At 39.4% G+C, this 21,258-nt stretch overlaps 1 protein-coding gene across 2 annotated transcripts in view; it reads right to left on the reverse strand.

Moving 5' to 3' along the window:
• Positions 1 to 7,908: 7,908 nt before the first annotated feature.
• The window catches only part of SLC35F1 (solute carrier family 35 member F1), a 235,413-nt gene continuing 222,063 nt past the window's right edge, over positions 7,909 to 21,258 (reverse strand). For both annotated transcript variants that reach the window (XM_001233613.7, XM_040697519.2), the window contains exon 8: positions 7,909 to 12,007. In XM_001233613.7, the coding sequence (XP_001233614.1) occupies positions 11,783 to 12,007 (225 nt within the window). In that variant the 3' untranslated portion in view covers positions 7,909 to 11,782. The remainder of the gene's footprint in view (positions 12,008 to 21,258) is intronic.

Consider the following 21,258-nt stretch of genomic DNA (forward strand, 5'->3'; position numbering starts at 1 on the left):
TCACATAAATATGAGGTGTTCCTTCCAAGGCAGTACATACCCACCAACATAATTAAAAATATATTTTTTTTGTTAATTAATCCTTTATGGTGACTCCTCCCTCACGTCTCTGTCTCTTCAGGGAAAATCCCTTCTGAACTCACAGAGTTCACAGAGATAAAAGGGTGAAATAAGCTGATGCCTGTTTAAAGTATCTGGTCTCACACTGACTGTGTTACATTGATTTGCTACAAGATTTCAGGTAATAGAGGCTTGTTGTATTGGAAGTGAAAAAAGGTTACTAGCTTCTTGGTACTGAGGGAAAAAAAAAAAGCTCTCCCAAATATCACCAACTTGCCTAACGTCAGCTGAATACGAAACACTTCAGTGATAAGACTGAGGAGCCTCTACTGCTGGAAACGCTTGTACTAATTACTTCTCCCCCTAATTATTTGCAACAGAAGCATAAAAGAAGTGGAGTTGACCTCTGAAGTGCTGTGCCCAAGGAACAGCCTTTAAGGAGAAACTAATTAAAGCAGGATGAGCAGCAGCATCTCCTCAGGACAAAATGCATGTTTGTCCAAAGGATTGATGGGTGGAGGACTGTGGGTTCACAGTAATTAAGAATGGAGGTGAGCAGCTTCAGTGGGAAAAGACTGAGCAAGGCTTTAGCTGTGCTGTCACCCATATAGCAATGTCAGGCTAGAAGACAGCTCAGTCTGGACAGAGAATACCAACCTGAATTGGTGAGGAAGATTTGAGAGTCATTAACATTCACCTGGCCAAGTGAACAAGTTTGCCCATGGGTAAAACAGGGAATAAAAAGAAAAGGCAACCAAGGAATTAAATTCCCAAAGATATGGAGAAATAGAGAAGATTTGTAAGAGGTATAATTAAGAGCACCTGGTGGATAAGTTGGAAAGCTGAGGAGAAAACAAAACAAACAAACAAAAAAGGATAAATAAATAAATAAATAAATAAATAAATGAGACTTGCTGGATAATGTTAATATGCTTTCCAGTCAAGCAGGAAAAGAGTGAGAGTCAGAGACATGTTCACATAGGTAGATCCCTCCAAGGACTGGAGGGGAGCCATTCTAAAGCATTAGCAACATCTGGCAGCTGGGCAGAAGGCAAGGGGATTAGCTTAGTGTTTACAAAACACATCTCCAGAAAAGGTCAACGTTTGCAGCTGTCTGTTACTAAGTAGCCTTATGTAGAATCTGTTCTATGTGTTTCGATGCCTGAAGGTGCCAGTAGGGGGGACATGGGGCTGGCATTCAAAATGAGAAAGCCGATTGAATTAGAAATATCAGTTAAAGGCTTAAAAGAACAATATATTTCAAGAATTATCTGTGCATTTTACTTTATTTTTTTCAGCAGTTCTCTTTTCTGCTTATATGCAAGATCTACTAAGCAGCTGCTATGTTTAAATGTAACACATAAAACATTTATTTATCTCACTGGAGAAACAGATGTAAATGTGAAACACCTCCAAGAAACCTTAGTGAGAGCAATTCAGTACTTATAGTGTTAGTTTTAAATACAGCAATACATTCAAATTTTAAGAGCTCTGCCACATAAAACCAGGAAAGAACAGGTGTATTTCAAATGCTTATTCCATATATCATTTTTAATTATGTCCTTTAAAAGTTTTTAGAGTCTAGCACAGATGTAAACACATGGATATCAAATCATAATGTTTGTAATTCATCGCCATGAATTGAATTCATTGCCATGGCAAGACAAAACACAAGACTTGGCCATGCCATTGCCATGGATTAGATCCATTGTCTCAACAACAATATGAAAAAAAAAAAAGCCAAATTTTTTAAAAAATACAAAAGCCAAATTGGTATGGTACAGGTATCACTCACAAGACACACTGAACGGTATTTGGTTGCTTTACTGTACTCAAGCTCAGAGTTTTGCAAGCACATTCATTCAAGGCTAAATGTAAGTACCAAGTTTCTATATGTGACTAAGTCAAAGTCTTAGATATTCCACAAGAAGCAAATAAAACATTCTTTCTTTTGAAATGCTACTGGATAGCACAAATATCTTCAGCATTCAAGTGAGCGTCACATTCCACACCCTCAGCAGGCTGAAAACTATTTTCGCTTATATTTAAGAAATACCAACACAAATAGATGCATGTTTAAATGATAACATAAAAATCACCTTTGCACATGCAAAGCCCAAGTAATTGATTGCATTCAGGTCATCAGCTGGAACTGAAAGACTCCTAGAGAAGTATTTGTTCTGTTGGGCAGTGGATAAATACCACTTCTCCTACAGAAGATGTGATTTCATCTCAAGCTGGTGTTATTTCAGCCTGAAATTTTACATATCTATCTTCCATTTGGGTATGAAACCACCATATTGAAGTATCTTAGCATTGGTTTATTTTGTTTTTCTTTCTTTTTTCTTTCTCTCTCCCCCTCCCCCCCCCCCCCCCCCCCCCCCCCCCCCCCTCTTTTTACAATGCATTAGTGAAAATTACTGATCAAAATAATGGATTCCTTAGCCTCTGCTGTTAAAGATACTGGCACATCTCTAGGCACGGGAGAGAGAGTTCAGAGGCCATAGCTATTACTGTTTCATGAATACACAGTTTCAGAGGTGAAACTGTCACACAAGGGTCCAGAGCCCCAGTAGTTTTTCTCCCTTTATTTTTCTTTCCTCATCTTTTCTCCTTGCAGAATGAGAACTGAAAGAGGTGACTTTTTTTTTCTTCTTTTTTTCTTTTTTTTTAATTTTCCCTTCTCCTAGGCCTGTTGCAAGCCAAGCATAAAGCTAATAGGAGGGGAAATGTGGAACATAAGATCTGGAACCTGCCTTAGTCCAGAAATGTTGATATAATTAGATTGAGGTAATTTAAAAGTCTTACAATTCTTCCAAACAAAATATTTTGAAATAACAAACAAAAAGTGCCTGGCACTTCTCATTAGATTAAACTGTCACTGGTAAACTCCAGATGCTTCTTTTATGGAGCCTCAGATACAAATACTTCCTAATTGCCATTCAGCTTTTGCAAAGAAAAGCCAGAAGACAGCCAATATCAACAGAGTAAAACAAATAAAACCAAACAATGGTGGTTATTCTCCCTCTGCTCCAGCATACAGACCATCTCTCATGTTCACAGAGATGTTATCTCCCCACAATACATGCAACCAACTCACCAAAAAATTTCCCTTGTAATGTAATATTTATATTTAAAAAGTCATTTATGAGTGGTAGGAGAAAACCAAACAAGAAAGGCAACATTAATACTTCTGTTAAGAATAATAAAGTACCCATAGTCGCGTTCTTGTGTGAGGAATTTTTCCTCTATCTTGCATGTCTGGTAGATGGTTCTCATGGGCTTTGTCTGTTTCTGCTCTAGATGTCCATGCATCCAACACAAACACTTCACAGTACAGCTTGTATTGAGGAGCCAGCTACAAATGCAACTAATTTTTATTTTCATCATGACTTCAGAAAGCTGTGGAAGGCATGGAGAACAATCAGGGTTACAGCCCAGCTGGACAGCTAGGCCTTCTACTCTGAGGTGAAAAGTGAAAAGCCCACCAGCACAAATCGCCACATGATCAAGTTAGGTACAGCTTGTTTTCTCAGGAGCTATCTCCAGAAAGTCCAATAATGTTAACTGAAGGGCCAAGCTGGCAGCATCCTGCAGCAATCCTGAGGCAACTTGTGGAGGTGTGGATGTGGCAGCCCCCAGCCCCACCATCATCAGGCCTGCGGACACCAACTTGCCTTCAACACTCCATGTGATAGAGGCACAGGACTGATCTTCGTGTGGCTAGGGCTGCCAATGCCTTTTTTTCAGCCTTGTGTGTTATTTTGCTCCAAGTTTCAAACACTGAGGCAGAAAAAGTTCTCTTGGTGTCACACGTGGGCAGAAAGCATGGTAGAAGCACAAGGAAAGCATACAAATTAAAATGGGAAGGCTGGGGTATTTTTTTGATGGACATCAACCCTCCCAGGTATTTTATGATGTGCATTCATAGCAAAATCTACCTATATTCCCTTGTCATAATAAAATACTTGTGCTGTAGCTGGCTCAGATGTTTCTCTTTCCACAGTAGTGATAGAAGCCATTGCTAGTGCAGCTGCTGCAATTACTTTCCTTAGCTCAGCAGTTTACAACAGTAATTCTCACTAAAGTAAACGTGTGGAACGTGCCAGACTGCTGGCTCTGCAGACCACAGTCCTACATGTATCCACAAAATTTAAAGTCTGATAGCTGTATCAGCACAAGCTTTCCTGTGCTGTCTTGGTCACACATTCCTCCCCACCAGTACCTAGGATATAATGAGGATGCGTGCTGAGTTTACATGATGAACGCGACCATGTAAATGAAGGAAATTAAGAGAAAAATCTCAGCCGAGTCTGTACATCCAGTCTCTCTCATGGAGTGAGGTCTGCAGTATAAGTGAAATTTTAGATCTGGGGGATAAGCATTCAGAACCCTCTTCACAGCTTGTGATGTCAAATGCCAACCAGTTCAGCCTCAGCTCATATTTGCACCAAACACAGCTCAAAGTACGCATTTGATCAAGGAGGAGAAACTGCAAGTTTCATGGCTGTACCTTGGATAAACTTTTTTCCCCTTTCCTTAAAAATAAACTAGCAAAAGAAAACAAACAAACATACAAAAAAGAACCCGTAAGCCTTTCGTTGGTGCACTCATCTGCAGAGAGGAAACATGGGTGGCAGGAGAGAAGAGCTGGGAAGAGGAAGCTGGTCTCTATGTGAATGGATTGCCAGTGCTAACTCTGTAACTAATTTAAGTCATTACAAATAGGAGAGACATTTTGCTTTATGTTTGTTTCTTTTTTTCTTCCAAGAAGAACTGATGCAGGTTACCATCACTCATTCAGTCTAAATGTCACTTCCACAACCTGAAATAATATAGTTTTTTTGTTAGGGACTTGCTATATTCAGTGACTGCAGGGATACCTGTGGCTCATCCTCCACCATCCACTCTTCTTAATTTCAATACCAGAGACAGCTTCAGGAAGTAAGAGTTTTTACCTTCTCTGTTAGTCAAATGGCAGGCAAAAGCATATTTTCTTGGACCCGTTTTTTCAAATCACAAATGACTTGCATATAATTGCTATACCATTGGCTGAATAGGAATAGTATATAGCAGAATTGTATTCAAGGGGTATTTTGATTTAGGTGCTTTTCTCACCTGCCTGCTGGCTGTGTGCCTCTTGCACTGCAGGAAGCAGTGTGCTCCAAGGCTGCACCGCAGAGTACTTCCCGCAACTCCAACGCTCCTTGTCAGCATGGTTGTTAACTGCATCCTGCTGAAGGGAGGCTGAGAGTGGCACATCTGAACTGCAACAGTTTAACATGAACAAAGTTGTCATCTTGCTTTGTGGGTACTCTCTTTTCTTAATGAAAGTGTAGACTCACAGAAGAAGTCTGGGGACATAAATTCTTACAAAATCCAGTTTGATGGTTGCATAACTGTGTGGCCTACTTAGCATCTGCGTATCTGTTCAATGCCAAGAACTACATTAGATGATTCAAGCAAAAAGTCACAGGGAGTCACATAATGAGACTGTTCAGATTACTGTTGTGATTACTCCAGTCCCTTCCCCCTTCTCACTCAGGAATTTCATTTAGGCAAGCACTCATTTTAAGAATATGCAAATTGTCATTGCCAGTTTTGCTATGAACGTGGCAGAAAGCCAGGCTTCTGTGAAACTGGCTACTACAGGCAGCATGAAGTTAAATATGCATGACCTTGCCTGATGTCGATCCATAGGCTTGCAGGTATCCTGCATCTGTAAAGATGAAAGCCTATCAACTACCAGAGTTACTGTTCTGTATGCAAAGTGTCTCAAAGTCCAACATAGTGGAATTTCTTAGCATTTCAGTGCTCAGTGATCATGTAAACTCAGCACATATTCATTCTCTCTCTTCTTTAGTAAGGTCTTGAATTAAAAAGTCGTGCATTTATCCATGGCAAATCCAATAGTTAGCTCTTGACAAGAACGTATATTGATTTCACATAGGGAGGGTGGGAAGATTTCATATTGATGATAACTTCACAGTTATATGAAAATTGGATAAGTCCACTGTTATCAACAAATGGTGATTAAAATGCAATAGTTAGTATAAATAATGCATTTGACAGTAAGGAATTAATGATGCATTATTAAGATAAGGGTAGCACTAGGCAATTGCCTGAGAGCATTGTATGTAATCAGGAGTCATAGAAAAGCCAACTATGATTCAGGGTTATAAACGACAATCTGAAGAAGAATAAAATTTTTGCAGTTCGATAAAATCAGCTTTACCTCATTTCAATTCACAAATATCTGTCTAGTATACTGGCATTGGCAATATCTGTATTCTTTAAAAAGATTCTACAACTATAGAATATATACAGAAGGGCAGATTCTGATATTGTAAATACCAGAGGAACTCGGTGCAGTTTTGAATTAAAAATGGAACTAATAGGAAAAAAAAATGCTGCCAAACAATGTCAAGTTTATTCTTTTACAAGAGAAAGGGCTGCAGAGGGTGCTGACTTTCCACATGGAGCCTCATCATTTGCTTTAAGCCAAATTCTGATTCCTCCTCATGGCTGCTTTAGAGCAGGAAGGAATCTTCCTTACCCAAGGGAAACCGGTCAGGAGCGGATCAGCAACAACCTTCCTGCACTCCAGGGAGAGTTCTCATGGGGCCATGGATGCAGATGCTGCTCCATGCCATCCAGCCACAAAGTGGCCTAAAGAAACACTGTGAGCTGTGCACTGAAACTGAAATCCCAGCTACAACAGAGTTGCAAAATCCAAGGGATACAATTAGATTTTTGTAATCAATTTGTGTGTTGGTTTTCTTTTCTTTTCTTTTCTTTTTTTTTTGTCTCACACTGATGGCTCACAGCCAGTCTGTGACTAATTAGTGATCCCAGCCCTATGGAATGAGTTTTCTCAATACAGCAGAATACAGTACAGCAGTGCATGACCCCCCAGTTCAAAATGGAGAGGGAGGATGATGTTTCCGATGCTCTTACATTAATGTCACTACCACTGCTGTGCTGTTAGCATTTGGTGACCATCTGGCAGTTGCTGGGCAAGAGGTCTATGGCTATGCAAACAATTTGCAAAGCTTTTGCAAATCTTTTATCTTTAGTTGTGGAGCAGACTTAATACAGTAACATCTACATCTGTAAAAAATACTGCTTCCTGAGTCATATGCTATGGCATATTGATGTTAAGCAGGCAGCTTTTGGATTTCCAGTATTTTGGAGAGCTAATGCTAAACAAACAAAAACCAAAGGGGGACTGGTAGCTTGAACGTGATTGGTGTCCTGCGGGGTGGAAACATGTTTGTTGTGAAACAAAGAAACATCTGTTTTTAGGTATTTATGATCAATTTATAGAGTAATTCCAAGCAATTACTCTTGGTATGGCTCAAAAAGTCAGTCTGAATTCTAGCTAGGCAATAAAAAGAGATTTCTGTAATGCTGGAGAGACCCTTGAGCACAGTTGGAGGAAAATACAGATCAACTTTTAGCATGATAAAGCAATGCTCAATAACTAAACTTCTGGAGCTCTTCATAACTCAGGAAACATTCACACTGCAAAATCAGACATAAACCAGCAAATGACTGCAGCACTGCTGGATTTGCAATGCAGTAGGTGAGACAGGGGGCATACAGGAGACCCTGTGACATTCCGGAGCAGCAAATGGGGGCCAGGTAGGATACCTGAGTGAGCCTGATGGCACCTGTTTGTAGAGGCTGAATTGCTCCCTCAGAAGGAGCTGTAGCTTAACCACTTCCCAGGGGAAAGAAGTCCTCAGCACACGCACAAAAACATGTCCTTGGTCAAGATTTACACTTCAGAAAAAGGATATGATTCTAAGAAACCAGTAAGGAAGAAGACAAGGAAACTAATAACCATGATTTCATAAAGCATTTTTTTTATTTGAAAACATTATACAGGCATTACATTGCCACAGCCAGTCCATATAGGAGCATGCAAATATCAAAATGAAGGAAGGTTTGTTCAGCTTTTTTTTATGCAGGATTTGGGGTTGGGATTCCATTTGCTTGGTTTTGGTTTTGGTTCATATTTCCATCTGCGGTGTCAAGATTAGTGTGCTTTATTATGGTGTTTAACAGTAAAATCCTACCCATGGGGTAAAATTTATATTCGTAGCTAGCTCAGGAATACTAAATGGTTTTTAAAAAAAGAAAACAATACTACACGCTTGTCAAAATGTTAATAGCACAAGTTAGCAATCTCTACACTATACATTGAAACTTTTTCATATGACACAATGGTGCAAAATTTTCAATTGCTTGGTCTTTCACTGTGTTGTTTTGAAAGTTTATAGCTGGAACAAGGACAAGGTTTGTCTCCCAGTAAAGGTTTTCATCCAGTAGCAGAAAATTACATCAGTCTTGCTAAGGGCTGCTCAGCGCCAACAGTGTAACAGGGCTTCAGTTTGTTCAGGCAAGGATCTATGGAGAGTAGCTGCCAGCTAGATAGCTGAACCTCTGCTGGTGAGTTCTGAGGTCTTGAACTGCAGGAAACAAGTGGGTAGAAGTAATGTTTTCCTTCACTAGACCCCAGCTTCACAGTCAATACTTGTAAAGCTATACTACTGTCTTCCTTAGAGTCCGTCCAGCGCTAGCACATTGGTGCTAATTGAAGTTCCCACCTTTTTTAATGGGAGATGCAGAACGTGAAGCAGACCCACTTTGCACATGGGACTCCTCCTGTGCAGATAACACAGAGGATGGTGGCTGGGCATCGAGTGTACACCCAGACATTCACACCTTATTTCCAGAGGACAGAGCTTTTAAAAATAGCCTCTAAAAATCACTACAGATGGCACATCGTAGACATCCATGGTTTGTAAACTCTTGTGTGTAAATCTCCCAGTCCAGCAAAGTGCCCAGGAAATGCCTTCTGCCCAGCTCTTTCTGAGAAGACTCCAACAAACATCTACAAGTTAGTGTATGAAAAATGAAGAGAGAGAGGTGGAAGGACTACAAACATTTGGCTTGAAAATAAATACTAATAATGAAATAAACCAAAACAGTTATGCAAAACAAAGGAATTGTAAACATGGAACAAACACGCACACCATCCTCAATGATCTCAAGATCAACATGGGGACTAACATTCAGAGAAAGGTATTTAATTGGTATAAAAGGTAGCAAAAAGACTGAGATGACAGGTGCCTGCCAGTTGCCTCCCAGTACCTAACAGTGTTGTGGTGTTTGCAGCCCGAGCCCCTGCTCCTGTGAAGGTATGAAACCTAACAGGGTTGGAGCCAGGATGCTCACTGGCCCAACTCTACGCAAGGGCTCCATCCAAGTGAACCACATGCTTCCCACCTGGACTTCCACCCTGCAAACCTGAAGTACCAGGCGATCATTCTTGAGTGTGGGAGGTCAATTTTTATGTTCATTTTAACCTCGAATCCTGTAGCATTTGAGCTTTCCTCCACATTCCCAGAAAATGGACTCTATTTCTCTGTGGAATCTTCTTTTTTTTTTTTTTTTTTTTTCTTCAAAGGCTTAGGAGAAAAAGCTTGGAAAGATGTATACTAAAGAAGATTTAAAAACAGAAGGCAAGAAAAAAAATCTCATTCTTTTGGATTTAAAAATCAGGGAATCTTAACTGAAGGTTTTAGAATGGCTTTGAGTATGGTTTGACAATACTGCAGACCTGACAATACTGCAGACCCATCCCTCAGCTGCAGCAGGAGCCTGGCAGGCAGCCTAAACACGATGGGACAGAAATCGCCTTTTCTCCTCAGCCACAGCACAAGTAAGAGAAAACATATGTCTGCTGTTCAGCAGCATTTTGGCATTTGTCACTTCACATATATTTGTATAGATATTTCTCCCAGTCTGCTTCAGGGAAGTCTCTTCTATCCTAAAGCAGAACAGGACTATAAAAGATGGAAGTTACCTCAGCAGAAATTCATCCTCCTTGGTTGACCTGTGGCCTTTCTAATCTCCAGAGTACAGGCTTTTTGTTCTTTTTTTTCTTTTTTAGAATAGAAATAGGAAAGCTGTATTTTTCAAGTATGAAGACCTACATTTGCACGTTAGATAGACTTCCTCAGCAAAATGCCATTCAAATCAAATTCACCTTTTATGCCCACAAGCAAAATATTCATCAGCCCAGCTGTAAACCCCATGTTCAAATACAATGAATATATATACACTTTCACATCACTATTGTGTACTCCTTAAGCTCCTTCCTTCTAAAGATCCTGAAATATTTTATAGTAACTTGGTCCCGTAGCACCCCTGTGAGGTAGGTAAAATGTAACTATTCCCTTATATACAGATTGGGAAACGCAGCCACACAGAAGGTAAGTCATGCCCCAGATGATGCAGAGATGTGGCAAATCTGTGAATAAAACCAAGCTCTCCTGGATCTCTTTCCTACCTGTTAGGCATTATGCCATCTCCCTCTCCTTATTTTTAAATTAAAAATAGATGATGGATGTTGAAATAGCGATTACTTCTTATTGTGCTCTCAGAAAAGCACACATAGTGGATTCTCATGGCTGCAGCTAAGATTTTCCCCCTTCTGATAAGGCTCGTGGAGCAGATTTGCAGTTGCAGAGCACACCCTTAACTGCTTTCATATATTCCCAGGAATGTAAGAAAACTGCTGAATTCTTCTGCTAGTTTTGTAGTTAACGAAAGATAATTGGCTATATCCTGCTGGTATGAATGCTTTTGTGCTACACCAGCAGATGGTCCAGTGTTCCTATTCATGAATTCCTCACATAATCTTCCCAATTTTTACAATTTGTGGGTTTTGGTGAAAAACTAACGCATTTCTACATAGCTATTGTTAGAACAATGAACCACAGGAGACTAAGCAAACTGGAACAGTAGAAGGCGCCCTCGATGCACCGAGTATCTAAAATAAGTGCCCTGATCCACATGATATGTCATCTTACCATAGAGAGGTACAATACATAGGAAACTAGAAAATGCATTTTTCTTTAACAGATTAAAATTTAAAAAGTAAGAAATCTGTGTTAGTCACAACTACAGAGAAATTAACTCCCTATCACCTGATGCAGAACCTCAGCTGCTAGGAAATCTGCCATGGATCATAGAGAGGTCAATGCTAGAGTACTTCACTTGCAAATATAGAAAGGCTAAAATGCTCACCTTATACCTATTCCTAGAATAGAGACGGATATTGTAAGTTGTCCCTCCTCTGGATTCATGGAATAGATTACCTAGAAAGGGCAACTAGATAGCACAGATTAATTTATTGTATTTCCCTCACCAAATTCAAGGTGCTAGCAAAAATGTGTCAGGGTGTTGTTACCATGAGTAACGCATCTATTTTGTGCAAACAAACAAATCTTAGAGAGAAATCAACAGTGACTGCACAAGTGTATTTGCTGTAAAAAGGCGTCTTTTCCACAACTGGTGTGGCTTAGGCATAATATCTCTCAGTGGGTGCAAATACCCTCTTCCATGAATTTCTTCTTGTAATTTCAGCTTCTATATTGAATATCTTTCATAGGTAGTTTGAAAGACTGATTCAGATACAGCAGTTTGTATGGCAAACTTGCTGTTCACATCATAAACAAGGGACGTGGAATCTCCTTGCAATGAACACCCTGGAACAACTAATTTGCACTTTTATGAGCTGTCCTTATTTGCTACCTTGCAGCTCACCAGTGTAACTGCACCTGGTAAATACCTTTCTCTATGTACAATACAGAGATAATGGATATACGAGCTCCACTGAATCATCAGCAGGCGACCCATGACCCTGGGCTTAAGCAACTCTGACGTGAGGCTCCTCTTCTGTCTCCTGCCCCAGGCTGGTATATGTTACTGAAGGCTCCAGCTGGCCAGTGGTTGGCAGGTCTACAACAGGTCCTGAAGGGTTTCGAAACTGCTTGTACACCCGAGGATCTTGGGCTACGTACGTAGATGTGGAGGAGTAAAGAACCAGCCCAACGAGGATGGTGAAGAACGATAACAAGTAAAGTCCTGAAAACTGAGCAAAAAGAAGAGTACAGACATTAGACACAGCACTGCTTATCCTGAGCTCATGAAGACACATGGACAGAGGTAGGCACAGGTACTTCTTGTGGCGTGCACATCACAGTACAAACCTGTCAACAGGATGGCAAACTTTTGGGGTAATATCTGTTTGAAAGTTGTTTTGTTCCGATTAATTCCCCTATCTTCCACAACCAACTGCTAGCTGGTGCTTTTCCAAGGCTCAGATGTATTAAGAATTAGATAGATGGGGCTTCGGAAAGCTGAGCTGTGGTCAATGGTCAACAACTGATTTTGTTGTGCTTTTAGCCAAGTGAACTACCTCTCTGAGTGCAAGTGTTTCTAGCTCCAGTGTGGGGTTCTATCATCTTCACACGTTTCTGACAGGTAGTGGACAAATATGAAGCTAATTATAGCCAAACCCTGTTAGTGAAGTATAAGGTGCAGTGGGTAATATAAAAATATAATTAAATGAGCATATAAATAAATTAAATAACATTCAAAACACCATTAACATTTTACTTTAATAAAGGTGCTTAAAAAGCCTACCTAGAGCTTCTTTTGCTTGTAAACTGAAAGCAGATGATAGAAGATTTAGTGTTAGAACAGGACAACCATCTGCTGTGAAACATGCTCTGGGCTGACCTCAAGAGATTTGACACTATTTGTGGAAGGCAGTTAGGTGAAAACTTAAGCACATGAATATTTTGGCATAGAGCTCCACTAGATCAGAGGTCAGCTTGAATTTTTTGACATGTTTAGACTTAGTGTGCCTGGACTAAGAATATAACAGAAATAACTTGGCAACATATTACTTCATGTAGGTAAAGGTAAAAACAGGGATCTAAAAGCACAACTGAATTTTAGCCTTAGACATTGTGTGTGTTTCCTGCTAAGGGGGATACAAAAATGGCTTTAAGTCCATATAACTTGTCTCTTGATCCTAGACAAGAAGTTATTGTTTCTTGCATGCTTTGTGTGTGAATACATGATGAGTAAACTGTCCAGCAAATTTGTTCATGGATTTGTAACACAGATTCTTATTAAGTGGGACTTTAGAAAGTGATTGTACTCTGCAGCTGCTAGGGGTTCATACTTCAACACCAACAATTAACTATAGCCTGTAATTGACTGCTTCATGAGGTACTTTATTATCTTACATAGAAGTGTCTGCAAATCTGTTATTTAATCCTAACTTATATGGTACATCAGATCATTTCAGCATGGAACAAAATAGATAGATCAGACTTTATTACCTTGGCAGAAGCTTTCTAGTAATACTGCTTTCAACATTCAAAGAAATAATCACAATAGTAAAAGCAAATTTTACTTAAGGTAACTTTGTAGAAATGCTAATTTTGTCTCATTTAATAGATCTACAGAACCTGTGTACAGCTTCCCACCCAAGGAAGCATTTGACTTATTTATTCTTTATACAGAATCTGAATTACCTTCAAAAGCCTTAGGCACATATCATGAAGTGACACATCTGCACCTGTTTTTGTTTCCTCCAGCTGGTGTATATGTTTTAGGGGAAAAACACCATAACAGGGAAAGTTTAGAAGGAGTCAGAAGGATTCCAATGTAGGAAGAATGTTGCTTTCATCACTTGTTCATTGCATTTTTCCAGGGAAGCCATCAGATCTTCACCTGTCACCTGGTAGTATGATTTGATGGGAGTCATCTCCCTGTGCCATCAAGAATGAACTCAGTTATGAGCATAACAGTATGTCTGCTGATGGATTCTTCCCATGTGACACAGCTCTAAAAGGGCCGGCCCAGGTTTAGATCTCCCTCATGTGGCAATGAAATCCAAGTCTGTCATTTCAAAGCATTTTCTGGTGGACTTTTATTTTTTTTCCCTTCCAGTTTATTTTTTCTCCAACACTTTCTCCTCCATTTCATGAACTTGTGTAGCATTTGGCAGCAGTGGCTTAAATTAAGCAGAAGAAAAACTGAAGAGTAAAACGTGTCCCAGTTTCCCAAACGGGGATCTAGTTCCCTAGTTTCCCACTGTCCCTCGTTTCTGTCTTATGACTGAATTTCTCACCCAGGGCAGCCAGCTGGCTTGCTCTGCTGTGTAATGAGAGTGCCAGCCAGACCTGTGATTGCCTTGTGTCCTGCTGTGAGGACTCCATGAGGCTTCCAGCAGCTAAATATGCCCTCATTCTTGCTCTGGGAGCTGTCCAGCCAAAAACATTTCACTTTCTCTTTATTCTGTGGCTTCAACTCAACCATTTTCCACTCCTCTTGGCCATACCTCTCATTCCTCTCTCTGCCAGTGAGCTCTTTTGCCCAGTAATATTCTCACTGTGGCAGCTCTCCAGCCTGGGAGAAAGGCTTTGAACGTAGCAGAGGAAATCTAAACAAAGGCCTGCAAATCATTTGTATCTACGCACAGCTTTTCCAAAGAGATCAGGATCCTGACAGCCCTGTAGCAATACCAGTGTTTACCTTCCTCTCTTGATTAGAAACAAGTTAAGCTCAGCCTCAACTGCTTTCTGCAGTAGCTCCTTGCCACTCCAGAAGGGCCATTAATAAGGTTAATATAGGAATATATACTGTAAGCACCTGAAAAATCTTTGTTCATTCACTATTCTTCAGAGGACCTGAAGTCCTCTGAAGTCAACAGATACTTTCCCTCTTAAAGTGACTGTGAATCCAGCAGTGTGACGGGAGAATGGAGACAGTTCACCAAATGTGTAACGTATTTGCTGTACTGCGTTCCTAAGACTGTCCAGCTGAAATCTCTGTATTTTATTCAAGATGGTATTTCCAGGCATACTCTACTGCTCTGTCTACGTGTAGATTTTTTCTTTATTTTGACCTGCAAACCTCACCTGTTGAGACTCACCACTATTAAACAGCAAAAGAGATGGCTTCAAAAACAGCAGAGAAAGCTATTCCAAAGAAATGTAGTGAGAGAAAATCATTTCGCACTTCCATTCTATGCACAACTGCACTACCAAGACACAAGCTCTTAAGCAGTGTGCAATTCCTCTCTTTCACTAAGATACTAATAGACAATGATATTGTGCTTCAATTTTCTAACTTATTTCTCACTTTGCATAGACAGATAATTACTCTAAGAAAAGATATTTTAAAAATATCCATGTTTGCATGCCTTTCCAGATCCCACATCCTTCCTTGCTATACAGGATAATAGCAAGCTGTTCAAGCTCTTGAGTCCTGACATTGATTTTTCACCCTAATATGAATTCATTTTGTAAATGAAAATGATTTTAGATGGCTCTCAGTTTCTTATCACTTAAAAAAGAAAGTAGCACTTGATTTCCTTCTTTACCTGTTTACAAAATAGAGAACCAAACTGATACACACAATGTGTCCAGTCAATAATTCCTAAAAGAGTAGGATTCAGATCTCAGCTACTTCCTAACCAGGCAGAAATAATGATGAGTGCTTTACCTTCCCTCTGCAGCCAGAGATGTCCATGCTGTATCTAAATTTGTGGTTAGGTGAACCTCAGTGAGATAGATGAAAATGTCATTGCAATAAAAGAAAGAGAACAACAACAGTCAAACCAAACTGAAGCAACAATGTACCAAAACTAAGTCAAGATGGAAGAGTCAAGTTGTTGATGTTTGCCAGATACACTATCCAGATATAACTGGGAAATAGAGTAGAGATCCTCTTTCTTTCTTAGTGATAAAATAGATGGAGTAAGTTATTGAAGATATCATGGATGGCAGTAAAAACATAGAGGAAAAATTAAAGATTGGATTCCCACCTATTGTGCTGTTTGCTGCATACAGGTACACAGCAACAGCCAAAATAAATAAATTAAACAAACAAACAAACAAACAAAAAAAAACCTCAGAACAATTCCTGTTCTGAGTCAGTTAGGATCTTAATAAACATAGTAGACAAAAGAAGACATTCTTATTTTCCAGCTGAGTAACTGAGACACAAAGAGACAATTATTCACCCCAGATCACACAGGGGCCTAAGGCAGAGTTAGGCAATTAATTCAGCATTTCACAAGATCAATCCAATTCCTTAATCTAAAGAGTTTTATATTAGACTGATTATACATACTACATACTATTCTGCTAGATGCAATTCTCTGACTGTCATGTAAGACAAACATGGGCTGCAACAATGCGCAAGTTCTCTGGAAGCAAGAATTTAGTTTAAAAGTAAATGATATTTAGCAACTGACATTTTATTTTGTAACTTGCTTGTATAACACATTCCCTAAACACATTGAAACACTGTATTTTGCATTCAGTCTGGACTCAAATGGAGGTCACTGCAACATAAGACCTAGGGACTCACTGTATTGTTGCTTACTGCCCAATTTTGCCAAGCAGTATGTACATAAAGAACAGGGCTTCTGAGCACCTGAGTCAGAAGAAGGCAGATTAACTTGCTACAGAATGAAGAAGGAAAATCACAGTATTTTCTCTTCAGGAAAGACAGAGACCCCATTTTTTTCAGAGGAAAATCTAAGTCTTTGGTTACAGTAACATTTCAGATGTCATCAGTGACATCTGTGAAAATGTATTAGTCAGATCAAATAGATGAGCCTTTCACATCTCAACATGGCTGCTCTGCTCTCATATAAGTGTGTGTCTCTAAATGCTTTCCCAGTCACCAGTACTGAACAGGGAACACACAAAGATATTTACAACAATTAAATACTAGAAAGACAAATAGTATGTTGTCTCTAAACATTATCGACTACCTGCAGTGAAAATAGCTTGCGTTAAATTACTATTAGATTTCAGCATACGAGAAGCTCATCTTAGTGTCTGTCAATTTGAAGAAAAGCACATACAAAGAAAAAACTAGTCAAATTCAACATGATAAAATGTATAACAAGATTTGTTCAGTCTATCAAAAACTACATTGATTCTGGGTGAGTGGATGTTTCTGGTATTTATCTAAGAGATGCTCCTTAGGGAAACTTGTACTTGTACTAGTACTTGAATGCATTCACCCAGACAGGCTTAGCCAAAAAGCTAATGGCATCTGATGGATTAGCTGCAAGAGCAGGGATATAGCTTCTCACGTTGAGAGGTGCTAATGTACAACTCTGCCAGAAAACCAGTGCAGCACTAAGGCTAAGATGACCACAGAAAACACATGGTAAAACCAGTCCCACTTTCTGTTATCCATGCACATATCCGTTTACACTGAGAAAGAATGAACTCAAATATTACTGCAGTAATTTTGTGTGTGTGTGTGTGTAACACAACAGCACTCATGCAATTGTGGATGAAGTTTAAAAAGCTTATTTGAAATTTAGTTCATGCACAGTATTTTCATTTCATGCGATTCAAAACTGTATATTTTGGGAATAAGTTAATTGAAAACTTTTTTTTTAAAATTCAGAATGAACTGTTAAGTCTTTCAGAATTCACCTCCACCCAACCCACTACTTCTTATTCCCTACTTCTTATTATCTCTATGTGCAAAACTTGCCTTTCATATATTTGTAAACTATTATGGCTAAAACATTACTAGTATTTCTGCTTGAGTTTCTTGTGCCTTAAAGTAATCCTGTTAAAAAAATAGATGCAAAAGAAATTTCCTGATGAGGAGCAAACAGTGCTCCTGATTTCATCATCTTCAATTGTGATAAGACAACGACGGCAGAAGAAAATAAAAAGGAAGAAAAACTGTTCAGAAGGCAGTAAATTCAAGACTGGATTGGGAGAGAGCAAGTCATTCTTCAGCACATAAATCATGACTTTATGAGGGAAAACAGAAAGAATGGTTATAAAAAATCCCTGTATCACAGCTAGGGAACACTGCACTAACTGACTGCCTTCTGCACAGGGAATTTGCAAACAAGTATTTCTGACTGTCACAGATGTCCACATCCATGTTACCATTGCACAAGGGGAAAACAACATCCACATTGACAAAACCTGACAGATGTGAGTCTGCAGAAAAGTCCATGCTGACAAAGAAACACAATGATTTGCTAATTTTGGTTTTTCACTAAGCTATCATAATGATCATGACCATTATTGCAACTGGTTATGAAAATGCAAATTCCCTTTCACTTGATCCACTGAACTGGAAATAGAGAGAGCAGATTTTTCAGCTATGGCACTCCAATTCCATTTGTATTTCACAGCAGTAGTAAAGACTGAATATCTTGGTTGGTAATGCAGCTCCTAGCTTGTGGCAACCTAGCTGTGCTTTCTGAATCTGAAGAAGGATTTTTTTTTTCTTATATGACTATATTCACTGATAAACTACAAAACAGAGTAACTACCATTTCCCTTACCTTGTCTAGAAATTCTCCACATTTTGACAAAAATGAATAAAGAAATCAAGGCCTATTAATTCAACTTTTAAACCCTCTAGAGAAACAATCTCCTAAAAATTGCACTGATGAAGAGAGACAAACATTTCCATATCAGGTGGAATTCATTTAGTCCTGTATTCTTGTTGACACTCTCCATGCCCTCCAATCAGGCAGTTCCCACCAATGCTTCATTCTAGTTGGTGGTCTGTGCAGTCTGATGAATATCTCTGTTTTCCAAACTAATTCAGTTTGTAATGTATGTTGCAAAGCCAAACAAAGCAAATAATGGTTCCTGCACTGTCTTTTGTCTTTTCCCCTTGGGTAATTTCACACATGACTACCTGAGTGGGCTGAACTAATACAGCAAAAGCCAAATTTCTCTCATTATATTTACATAGCAAATAGACATTTCCACTCAGTTTGATGAATTGATCTAGAGACTGAGTTTGTTTTCACAATGTTTTCTATTTTCACCTCAAATACTGTTCACTATGAAGTTCACTGTGAAGTTCAATGAAGATCTCTGTGACCCGGTGCAGAAATTGCCCTGTGGGATGCACGTACTCTCCAGTCAGGAGTACCAGGTAGGGTGAATGCTCAGAGTTATGGAGTTATGAAGTTGTATAACGTTTCTGTTTGCATAGCTGGATGTTATAGATACATTATTTTATTAATAAGAGAGCTGGGTCAGGTTGGCTGTAGGCTGGGACTGGAACTCAAACTCTTCCTGACTATTTTTGTTCTAGCCTGGGAGGGAGATGTTTCTGTTTGCTCCTAATGGGAAGGAAGGGTTGCTCTGTTTGGGATTCTAATGGGTGGCAACCGTGCCCATGGGAGAGGCTTTGGAAATGAATGGGCTTTAAGGTCCTTTCCAACCCAAGCCATTCTTTGACTCTACGATTTTAGGATCTTTGTCATGTAAGAAATTGGGTCTACTACCCCAGTTTTGTAAAAACCACATAGTACCAAACACAAAGGTGTTGCTCAACCATGTAAGCCTTTATATGTATGGCCTGATCCCTCGGGCCTTTAATCTATAGGTCCCTAGAGGGGCAGAAAACAATGAGATAAGTTTTAGCATGTCTTCTCTGTTCTCCAACTGCAGAAGACTGAATGTCTGAATAAAAGTGTTAATTATCCTGATGAGAAAGATAACAAGAGGTGCTGGCTATCTTCACACTTTAATAACCTCCAGCTATTTCCAAGGTAAACTGTGAGGATACAGTCAGAAGTGATGACTTATGGCCTAGTCTTGCCCTTTGAACTCAATTGTGATGCAAAGTGAAATTTGTTGCTAGTTCATCCACATTTTTTTTTCTTTTCTGTCCAATGAGAAGGTTTTCACTGTGTGAAGGATGCTTGAGCTGCAGGGCATATGTCTCATTCCATCATTGTTGCCCATGGCATCCATAATCCAAACTAAAAGGCATCAGATTCAATTCAACAATATTGAAAACCTGACATCAGCATCACTGCTAATTGGTCAAAGAAAGAAAAGAAGCCTAAGAAAGTTTAGCCCCTGCCATTTCAAACACGAGTAGAAGACCACGCTCCTCCATTCCTGTTGCCTGCTTGCATTCTCAATTTGCTACAATAGAGATGAAATATTGTCTGTTACTGTTGGCTACTCAACCCCTGCTTATACTTAATCACAAATGTTGCATACAAATTGTAATGTGAAGCAATCATACAATGCACTCTGCATTTTACACTGGATTCTCAAAGATCTGGCCCTTGTACTTGTCTGTTTTAATGGAGATAAAATACAGTGGTTTGTGTTTCCTGTTGTACAGCAGCACCCTCCTTTCTCTCATATGCTATTTATTGGTGGACACAATTAAGAATATATTGAGTGGAAAATACCTAAAGATTCTAGTGAGCAATAAAAAAATGTTTTGGAATGAAAATATTTCCTTCGTGTGATTTTTTTTCTCCTTCTGCATAAGGATTGTCAGGATTGTGTGCGTCTCACCATTAGGGGCACTTGGCTGCCTGTGCTCAAGGCCAGCATCCAGCCACGACAGGCCCCAGCAGAGGCCTGGCACCACCCCTGGGAGCCGCTTAGCAGTTCATTCTCTTGGTCAACACAGCTGCACCCCTCACCAGCCACGTTTGTTTTGCTCATATGTGCATAATTTCATAGTTCTCAAATGGTATTATTAGAAAAACTTTACAGCAGAGTGTCTTTTTTAAATACATGCCTGTTAGGGCAAAACGCTTGCCTGATATGGCTTATTTTACTTTAATGGATACTGGGAGAAGTGGAAATGCTCCTTTCTCTTCTGCTTCTCTTTGTTGCCTCCACCATTAGACTGGAGAAAAAACAAGCCTGTGTTTGGTATCCCTGCAGTACCAGCAGTCTGTCTAATTAAAAAGCACAAGGTACAATGAGTCCTGCAATCTGTTTTAATCCTCTCCGATCTAGATAGGAAAGTGGTTTTTATGTGAAGTTAAAACACTTATATTACACTGCTCTAATTTCCCGTCAGCATTTTCACTGTGGTGCCTCATTTCTGGTTACTTTCTATCCATCTCTTGGCAAGAATATTTTAAGATAAGCTGTGGGCAGAGAGAAACCTACACTTATAAGAATAAAGGGGTCCACAAAAAGATGAGTTTACTCTGTTCACTCCATGTGCATAGTAGACCATCAGACCATGACAAATTTAATCAGTCTATGCAGAAAAACAGTGGTGAAACACTTAACCTTTTAACTGTTGTCCTCAATGTTAACAGAAAGACCACAACAGAAATACTTAGAAAAATAAAAGCAAAATCTCTACTTTTACCACTCAGTAATTTTTTTTGGCTTGTTTTATTGCCATGTGTCTTTCTGTTTCAGTAGAAGCTGTCTGCTGAACTTGATTCTGTACTACTGTATATGAGGCTAATTGTGTTTAAAACCAAGGTTACAATTCAATCAACTTGGATTCTTCGTTTATACTATTCTGCTGAATCTATTAATT

Source organism: Gallus gallus, chromosome 3 (genome assembly GCF_016699485.2).
Source record: "Gallus gallus isolate bGalGal1 chromosome 3, bGalGal1.mat.broiler.GRCg7b, whole genome shotgun sequence".
Lineage (NCBI taxonomy): Eukaryota > Metazoa > Chordata > Aves > Galliformes > Phasianidae > Gallus > Gallus gallus.